The sequence below is a fragment of the Lycium ferocissimum genome, unplaced genomic scaffold, assembly GCF_029784015.1.
Source record: "Lycium ferocissimum isolate CSIRO_LF1 unplaced genomic scaffold, AGI_CSIRO_Lferr_CH_V1 ctg1986, whole genome shotgun sequence".
In the NCBI taxonomy this organism is placed as follows: domain Eukaryota; kingdom Viridiplantae; phylum Streptophyta; class Magnoliopsida; order Solanales; family Solanaceae; genus Lycium; species Lycium ferocissimum.
The window spans coordinates 65,104-75,689 of record NW_026718682.1 but is presented as its reverse complement, the minus strand read 5'-3'; the positions used below and the strand labels follow the sequence as shown (position 1 = coordinate 75,689).

The 10,586-nt window shown below is 39.4% G+C and overlaps 1 protein-coding gene and 1 pseudogene across 1 annotated transcript; one reads left to right on the top strand and one right to left on the bottom strand.

Annotated features, from left to right (window-relative positions):
• The first annotated feature begins 4,362 nt into the window (after positions 1 to 4,362).
• LOC132043007 (uncharacterized) lies at positions 4,363 to 7,788 on the top strand. Its single transcript, XM_059433505.1, has 4 exons — positions 4,363 to 4,445; positions 5,524 to 5,948; positions 6,022 to 6,881; positions 6,934 to 7,788. Exons 1-4 carry the CDS (start codon positions 4,363 to 4,365, stop codon positions 7,786 to 7,788), a joined length of 2,223 nt encoding a protein of 740 aa, XP_059289488.1.
• Positions 6,055 to 6,148, bottom strand: LOC132043008 (small nucleolar RNA R71; annotated as a pseudogene).
• Positions 7,789 to 10,586: the final 2,798 nt, after the last annotated feature.

Here is a 10,586-nt window from a genome sequence, read left to right as displayed (position 1 = left end):
AGTGCCCGAGTTGGACACTCGTATACGAACCTGTTAGATATAATCAGACTGATGCTAAGGATAATGTGGAAATATGTAAAAGCATGCTGTAGAATCATAATGCCTTATATCAGAATGAACCTGTCTCCTGAGGAGCCACAGCTAACCAAAATATAACAAATATGCAAGCGAAAGTGTCGCTTGTATACACGGGGACATCCAAGACGAACTATATCGATATGGCTGACCAAACCGTATATACACAACCACATATGTCTACAGACCTCTAAGAGTATAACAAAGCCTATATCAAAGGACCTATACCAAAATGACTCAAGCTCCAGAACAATAGAGCTCTCAATAGGCCGACGAGAAGTCCTAGACCGTACACAATAGGGCTCGAAACGCGACCCAGAAGAAAGGGGGTCGATACGGAAAATGTCTTGAGTATGTAAGGCGGAAAGAGTAACATACACATAGGAGTTATGAAGAAAATCTGAGAATCATAAACTAAACTGATTGACGGAATACATCTATATGTCTGACTATCTGAACATGTCTGTATGAATGCATCTGTATGTCTTACTATCTAAACATATCTGTATATCTCTTCTTACTAAAAATGCCTCTGAGGGTATATGATATGCAATGCATAGGTCATAGTGCCGAAGAACGTTCGGCTCGATCCTTATCCCATATAGGCCCCGTCGGGCATCATAATCATCATATTGGCCCCTTCGAGCATCATAATCATCATCACTGTGCACCAACTGATCAGATGGTAATGCGTCTATAGCGCCTCGCCCTTTTCCCATACCCCATACATATATATATAATATACATAATATACGCGTATATAATGCCTGCTGGTCATGGGTCAATATGCATGTATGCAAATGAATGTAATGCATAAACATAAACTAACCTTATCATGATACAATATATAGGACCCGTGAACAGAAGGAATAATCATAATAGAGGGGTACAGGATCATCAATAACTGAGATGCTCCTAATACTTCTAAGAGTAGAGTAATATGGAGACTCGATTACTCGTTGTTCGCTCGTATCATAGGATCATGCCAAAATGAAAGAAAGGGAAAGCCTTAACATACCTGTTCAGCCTCCAATTATCTACTCTTATTCGTCCGAGCTTGCAAGTCTACACTTAATAGGATTCACACAATCGTTAGACTCATCGTTATACGCTTGTCTTAGTCCTTCAAATAAATCCATTTATAATCTGCTGAAATTCGGGCAGCACCTCCCCTGTTTATATGCCTAGCCCAAAATCTCAATACCAACAAAACAACAACTACAACAGCACCAACATCAACAACATTACCATCAATACCAAAATATTCCATAAAACATCTCATGCGATGTTTGTCCAATTTCTCAACCAACAACTTTGTTATACAACCATTTCATCACTCTATCTTCGTAACTAACCAAAAGTAATATTAATAAGGAGAGATTCATACCTTATTTTTGTTAAAACAGCGATATCTTTAATATCCACCTTGAATTCACCGCAAAACCATACTAGAATCACATCCATGCGTTTATCCGAGCTTCGATTAATACTCCGTCACTTGAAAATTGCTTACTTTGTGATTCCCTCTCTCCCTATTTCAACGCGTAGTAGGTCGGTACTGTAGCAGTACTGTAGCGCGCGTTTCTGCTCTGTCAGCTGAACTTGTAACATCCATAATTCTCTACTCTGATATCCTATCGACGAGCAGTTTGTTGCGTCGGAAACTAGACTCGACGAACTTTATTTTAGGATTTTGTTTCACTTCAAAACACTTCATATGCTAAGAGATATTTGTCCCTCAAGCTGGACCCAAATTTTCACACGAAACTTTACCCATCCTTTTTCCAAAGTCGTACTACTCCATTTCTTCCACTCATTTCCTTATAAAACCTTTCGCTATACCTTGTATACACCCTTCACTCATTAAATGTACTTGATAATGCTTGCTTATATTTCAAAGTGGTTTTACTTAACCGTAACTCAACGTACTTATGTTTCAAATTTGATAAGTGCTTCTTCGAAGATACGGGGTGTAACATTTCCTATGCCAAGGGTTGTTCAAATGTAATTCTGATGGAGCTTCTAGAGGAAATCCTAGACCAAGTTCTGTCGCCTTTTGTATTAGAAATGCAGCAGGTGATTTACAGTTTACAGCAGCAAGAAGAATATCAGATGGTTCAAATTTGGTGGCTGAAGCAATGGCACTGCAGGAGGGTCTCAAGTATTGTGTTGCACACAGCTTGTTACCAGTAGTGATAGAAACAGACTCTATGACTATGAAAATGATTTTAACAGGACAATGGGAGGCTCCATGGAGTATATCAATGATTATAAATAATATCTCAAGACTGAGGAGGGATAAGGAAGTGAGGGTGGAGTATGTTCTGAGAGAAGGAAATGGCCTGGCTGATTTTTTAACTAACTATGTTTTTGATTTTGTAGGTGTTCATCAGTTTGATAGTTTCAATTGACTTCCTATGAAAGCAAGGCAAATTCTAAACACAGAGAAGGCACGTATACCATACATGAGAATGAGGCAAGCTAAGGACCATCACATTCCTGGAGATTAACAGCAACATTGGAGCTCAGTAGCAGCAATAAGGCTACATTTACACATGCCATGAGTAACAGCATATACTTGAATGAAAATGTTTTGGCAGGATTACAAGAGTGGTATTAGCATGTGTACGTGCTCATTCTTTTGTAATACTTCTAAAGATCTGTTCATTTAAGAAATTAGAGACAATGGAAAACAAAGTGCAACATAATGTCAAGGAGATAACAGCTGGATCTGAAGAAATAATAGAAGAATCTTACTCCATCCTGGAAGCCTGAATCTTTATTCATTAGACTTTGAACCATAGCACCTAGTGAGAGCTTATAGGTGTTTGAGATGGTGTCAAGTCAAGGCCAGAGGATCTACAGTAGACAAGCTTCTATACAGTCTTTGGATGTAGTTTACATTTTTATTTCTATTTTTTTTTTATTTGTTTTCTTTTTCCTTTCTTGTACATAAAACTTTCTATTTTAATAAAGCACTGCCAAACTTGTTTGGTGGTTTTCATTTAAAAAAAAATATAAGTGTGGTGCACTACACACTCATAAACAAGACATTACTAGACATGGCTTTTAGACATCCCTAGGACAGACCTGATTTGATACCAATTTTTCACACCCCAAACCAGAGGGTCGGGATTGACACCCGGGCCATACTTGCCAAGCACCAACCTATAGTACTTAACAATCCAACCTAATAACAATAAGGGCCAACAAGGCCACCATATGCTAAAGAGAATAGTAATGAGAGCCCACCAATGAACATCACTCAGGACATAAGCATGCATACATATATATAGATCTACGGGCCGATGAGACCACCATGGAGATTGTACAAAGAAAACATAGGTCGACGAGTCCACACAACACTACTATACACAAGACTTACATTTACAAGCCTCTAAGAGTATCATGAGTGTCATAACGTCAGGACAGGGCCCCGCCATACCCAAAATATATATATACCATTGCATACCGACACCATATGGCAACCTCGAAGGAATGGAGCAGGCCAACGAATCACTGAGCTAGGTAACCTACTAGGGAGGCTCGTCTGTCTATCTACGTGGATCTGTAAGACTTAAATGCAGCATCTCTCGATAAAAGGGACGTCAGTACGAATGAACGTACCGAGTATGTAAGGCAAGGAGAGCATATATGAAAAATCAATGTAAAGAGATAAGTGAAGGGAGTATATGTATGCATGTATGTATGTATGTGTGTGTGTGTGTATATATATATATATATATATATATATATAATGTACCAACCTCTGTGGGTGTAATATCATATCGTACCAACCTCTGTGGGCGTAATCATCATCGTATCGTACCCAACTGACCAGTGGTGGCAATACATATATATATATAGCGCACACTAGGTGCCGTACCCACCAATTATCGATCGGGGTGTGAATTCATATTATATATATATATATTATACTGAGAGCAATGGAGTGACGTAAGGTTGGTAAACCTCCAAATAACGTTTGATATTTGGCACAAATATCTAGATTTAGTGTCATTTACACTTTACTTCTTAGCACTTTCATCGCAGTTTTGAATGCGAATTGTTGTATATGAGCTTATGTTGGTATGTTTGTATGAATAGGTACAACAAGGACCAACGAAGGGTATTCCGGCAGTTTTGAGTGATTCGAGGCTATGTACGTCGATTGAACGTTGCGAAGGAGGTTCCGACTTGAAGGCAAAATCGACCACGAAGGGTCTCGTACGGCGGCATGCGCCGCACGCCCGCCGAAGAAAACCATTCCTGAATCTCAAACAGACCATGCGTTGGTCATGCGCCGTACAAGAAGAACATAAAGGAGGTCATGCGCTGGCCATGCGACGCACAGCCAGCGCACAAGCGGCGTCAGTTGTCCTACTTAGATCGGGATTGGGCCAACTTATCTCATATTTACCCTAGCATATAAATAGCCGTTTTTAACATTAGAAAGGCGGCTTGGACGAATTTTGAGACTTGTGAAACTCTTTCTAGGTTTTATTCCTCTTCTATTATTTTTCTTTACATCAAAACCCTATGTTAATCATGAATTCTTGTTTCCATTATCGAATCATGTGTAACTAAACACTTAAATTCTGGGGTTGTGGCGTAGCCATGAATATTGACGTTTGACAAGTATTTCAATCTTAGTAGCGTGTTCGTATGCAATTGCTTCGTTACTTCTGTGTTTAATTTCTTGATTGTCTGTGCAACAATTGAGTTTTATTTACTCATTGATATACGTACTTGGGAAAGACGTTGTTAATTTGGAGAAGAAGTAATGAGATTGTGATCTGAATATCCCTAAAGTTGGGCTAGGATTTGTGACTAGGATAGGAATATACTTAGTTACCGCAATCAATTATATACCGTGCTCTTATTGCATTCTTGATAGGTCAATATCATAGGAATATAGGAGGAGAATTATCTCGAATCGGCGAGTAGTGGTTCGAAAGAATACTACGAGATTAATAATCCGGTTAATTAGCTATTGTGAACAAAGTTGCTAAGGTGTGATACTTGTGATACTTAGTGACTCAATAGGATTGGTGAACCAACCACGACCCCGGAATACTTCTAAAATCTTGATAAAAGCCATTCTCAATTACGTTCTAAGCACAATTTCTGGATACATTATTAGTCAATTACATTATAGCATTTAGTTATAAAAGAACCAACACTTTTATTCTTCACTTGCATAGATAGTAAGCAATAGTTTATTTTCGTGAAATATTGGTCATAAGTCTCTGTGGGTTCGACATCCGATTTTATATAATCACTTTATTACTTGTACGACCACGTACACTTGCGTGCGCATTTGGACGCAATAAGTTTTTGGCGCCGTTGCCGGGGACTTAAAAATTAATTATCTTTGGCATAATAAATTTTATTGCTTCATTTTATCCAAGTATTAATGTCTTGATCTTAGCTGTTACTTGATTGCAGGTACTTTACTCGAATGCGAAGGACTGCGAGTCAAAACAATCTTGAGGAATTCGATCCTGAGCCTGAACGTACTTTCAATCGGCGCAGGAGAGATTTGAATTTATTGCAGAACCCGCAGGCTGTCGTAGAATTACCTGTGATCATGGCTAATAATCCACCAACGAAAGTGAGAGAGGTTGCAGTGCCTCGTGTGGTAGATGTAACTTCGAGCATTGTCAAACCCACCATCGAAGGGCACTTTGAGCTGAAGCATCCCATGATTCAGCTACTTCACTCTAGTGGGCAATTCACGGGAATGTCACACGAGGATCCCCAGCGTCACATCCATACCTTTTTGCAGATTGTTGATACTTTTGCTACTGGAAGGGTCACTAAAGAATATGTGCGGCTGACATTGTTCCCCTTTTCTCTATTGGGGAATGCAAGTAATTGGTTATTAGCAGAGCCCGCAAATTCTATCACTTCATGGGATGATTTGGCGACGAAATTCTTGACAAGGTTCTTCCCACCAAAGAAAGACAGCGCACCTCCGAAGGGAGATCATGTCATTCAGGCAGAAAAATGGAGAGAATTTGTATCAAGCGTGGGAGAGGTTTAAGGGTCTTCTCAGAGATTGTCCTCACCACCATCAGACGAATGAAGTTCTGGCACACACATTTATTGAGAGTCTGGATGCCCAACATAAGTCATCACTAGACACTGCTGCAGGAGGGCAGGCTCTTGATCTAAGCTATGAAGAACTATTCACACTATTGAACAGGTTTACTCAGAGCACTCCAGACTGGCAGGATGACGTGGCTAGCAGTTCAGTTAGAAAGGTACCGGGTGTCTTTAAAGTGGATAATTTTACAACATTATCAGCACAGATTGATGCCATGCGCACCGAACTCAAGAAGTTAGCTGCGTCGCAAGCGCCACCACAGGTGCATGCAGTGCAGCAAGCCATAGCCTTTTGTGATGTCTGCGGAGAGGGTCACAACAGTGATGAATGCCCTGCAAATCCCGCATCCATATACTTTGTGGGTAATGCAGGCAAGGGGCAAGGAAACAACAATCAATACGAAAATTCCTACAACCCAAATTGGAGGAACCACCCGAATTTCAGGTGGAGTGACAACTCAGGTAATCAGAAGCAAAACTATCAGTCAACACCTACTCCTCAAGCTCCCACAAACAGTATGGAAGAGATGATGAAAATGATGATGGGTGACATGCAGAAGATGATGATAGACCAGCAAAAGTTAATAGCAGATAATCAGAATCGTGATTTGGCTGTGCGGAATTTAGAGAGGCAGATGGGACAGATAGCTGGTGCACAAAATACTAGACCACCTGGAAGACTTCCAAGTGACACAGATGTGAATCCTAAGCCTTGCAATGTTGTAACTCTGCGAAATGGGAGAGAACTAGAGGAAGTGGCTTCAAAGAAAACTGGCAGAGAAGATTGCCATAGAAATAAGTGAAAAAGAGAAGGCAGTCGAGGCACCAGTGGCAAAGCAGCCACAGGCCGTGGTTGCAAAGCCACCGCCTCCATTCCCTCAACATCTAGCAAGACAGAAAGAAGAGGCTACTTACAAGAAGTTTCTTGATTTGCTTAAGCAGGTACACGTGAACGTCCCCTTGGTCGATATGCTGCAGGGTATTCCAAAGTATGCTAAGTACATCAAAGATATTGTTGCAAACAAGAGCCGTTTCACAGAGTATGCCACGGTTGCACTTACTGAGGAGTGCACTTCTCGTATTCAGAACAAGTTGCCCACAAAATTGAAGGATCCCGGAAGTTTCACTATTGAGATTTCTATTGGGACACAGGTTGTTGCTCGAGCACTTTGTGACCTAGGTGTAAGTATAAATCTGATGCCTTCGTCTATCTTCTGGAAGATAGTTTTGGGAGTGCCCAGACCAACCACTATAGTTCTTCAGCTGGCAGACAGATCGTTAGCAAGACCCAAAGGCATTATTGAAGATGTATTGGTACAAGTAGGGTCGTTGATAATTCCTGCTAACTTCGTGATATTGTATTTCGAGCTAGACCCGAAAGTCCCATTTATTTTAGGGCGTCCGTTCTTGGCCACAGGGAGAGCACTTATTGATGTAGCTGCTGGGCAGCTTACCATGCGAGTACATGATAAAGTAGAGGTTTTCAATGTATACCAAGCTCTGAAGATGCCTGCAATCTATGAGGAGCTGTCCGCCATTACTGTTCTGAATGATGATACACGAAGGCCACTCATCACTTCTCATGATCCATTGGAGAGAGCCTAGGTGGGGGATGATATTTTTGGTGACACGGCGGCAGTTGAGATGGTGTAGATTCTGGATATGGCGAGTATTTATATTCGGGCAGGCGAGTTTAAGCACTTAGACAAGACAATGGGAGTAACTCCGAAGTTATCAATTGAAGAGCCTCCGAAGTTGGAATTGAAGCCCCTGCCCGCCCATCTTAAATATGCATTCTTAGGTGAGGGGAATACCTTGCCAGTGATATTGGCAGCAGAGTTGACCACCGAAGAGGTTAGTATTTGTCTCAAAGTATTGAAGTCCCACAAAAGAGCATTGAGGTGGCAGATATCTGATATTCAGGGAATTAGTGTTATACCTCGCATTTTGTACATTCGAATATTCCGAGTCAATTGCGGAAAGTTAACAACAGGGCTATTTTCCAACTTGGTTTTAAGGCACGAGACGCTTATGATTTTATTGGAGGATGTTATACTCGTGGATACGATCAAATAATTCGGGATAATTGCGAGAAGTTAAAGGCAAGACTATTTCCAAAATTATTTTAATGTACAAGTGGGTTGTGAATATTATTTATGAACCTTACTAGTATGGAAATATTGGAAAAGGCCAAGGGTAAAAGTATTCAAAAATGGTTCATGGTAATATTATGGAAGCCTAGGGGTAAAATGGTAATCTCACAAATATGCAAGAAAATTCTTGAAATTTCCAAGATGGCCATGTGATGAATATATATGGACCAAAGTGTATAAAATAAGACAAGTGGCCACATTTGGTTATTGTAGGAAAATTAGTCTTCTTTGACTAATTCAAAGAAAAGAATTCAAGAAAAAAGGGAAGAAATCTCTAGAAAAATGAAGAAGGGGGCATGTGGCCATTTTATATTTAAAGGGGGCAAGTATATATATAGAGAAAGATGGCCTATTCTTCATAATTAATTTGGAGAGAAAGAAAGAACAAAAAAAAAGAAGAAGAGAGAATATAGTAGTTTCGCATGGCAAAAAAAATTGAGGCCATGGAAATTGATCAAGGAAAAATTATTTCTCCTAGTATTCCTACCAATTCAAGGGTCCTCTTCAACATGGTGTAATTTTTGGAGCAAGAAAACCATTCATACTTGCAAGTTCATGACTTTAGCCAAGAGGAAGACAAATGGAAAAAGGTAAGGAACCGATCCTTCTTTATATGTTATGGATGGTTATGTATATTGTAGTGAGGAAAAATGAATGAAATGCATGAAAAAAGGGATGTGTGTATGCATGGATGTGGCCGTATGGTATGTTGGAATAAGGCACTAATTTTATGTAACATTTTGGTTGTTGTGATCATGAATTTCATATTAGAAATGAATATTTGGTGACTCATGTAGAAGTAGTATTGTGGAGGTGTGATGAATTGATTTTATTTTGGTAGTTTGATTGTTGTGTTGTGAAATCCATAATGTAAAGGGATTGAAAAACCATGAATGTAATATGTTGGAATGGTAGCCGTTTGGAGTAGTGTTGGCCGTGTGTTGTGTTATATGTGTTGTGTCGTATGAGTTGGTCGCGTTGTTTTGTTGCATGGAAAGAATGGATTGATTCTATGTGGAATGTTGTTTGTTGTTGTAATGTAAAGGGATGGATGAAAATGCATGAAAATATGTGAGAAGTGGTTATGGTCGGTTAATAGGAGCTTTGGTAAGTTAATGTAAATTGATGTTATTTGACATTCTAGTTGTCGTCGTTGTGGATTATGGTCCGATGGAATGTATGGATATTGTTGAGGTTGAAGGTTTCGGATAAAGTAGTATGTTATTTGAGTTGTTGGAAGATTATGTGAATTGAATTGAATTGAATTGGATTGAATTGAATATTGAAGTATTGTTAGAATAATTGTTGGTATTATTGATACTTTGGCCGCCAATTCCCCCATTGTTAGATTAAAATGAGCCGAGTTGGATTTTGGGGATGGTGTATTTACGGGGGAAGTCCCTTCAAATTTCGGTAGCCAAGTTTCATTTAAGAATCCAATTCTAAATGCGCTAATCAATGTTTGGTAAACATGACCAAATTGTAGATTTTGAATTTGCAACTAATTTGGAGTAGCGAAGGAGCGGAAAGATGGTATGTATTCACTCTTCCTTCTTTGGCATGTCTTAGATGTAATAGGCTTGAATACGTGTCTCGGGGATTACTCTAATTCTAGAAATCCGAGCTTGAATTTGACTACTATTCATTCAATAATCATTGAATTAAGTGCTCATGAATAGTTGAAAGAATTGTCTAAACACCTAGAACTTGCATGAATAGGATCCGTTTACCCTGAAACTCTCATAAGTCATGTCATGAAACGTATTATACGTAAATTATATACGCCACCTCATTTGACTCGAGGTGGGCCCGCTATTCCCTAATTTCCTCCTATGGCTCCATTTGGCTTATTTCCGTACCTACGAGAAAGGAAGTTTTTTGGATGTCATTCTATCTTCTAAAGGTTCATAAATGTTTTCCAAAATATTCATTCTTCTCCAAATCCAAGTTTTGCAAACTTTTGAAAGTTTTTATGACTAAAACAATGACTATGATTCTATGATGATCATGATGATGTCAAATATGAGAGAATGACTATGACACAACATGACATGACATGATATGACACGACATGATTTGATATGAGATGATATGCTATGACAGGACACGATACGCTATGATATGACATGATCGATATGGTACGAAATGACATGTTCTACGTTCTCTTAATGTTATTCTCTTGTTGGTAGTCTCGCCTTATGATTATCGATCCTTCAAGGTGAGACAAAGAGAGCTAATTACTCCAGGTTG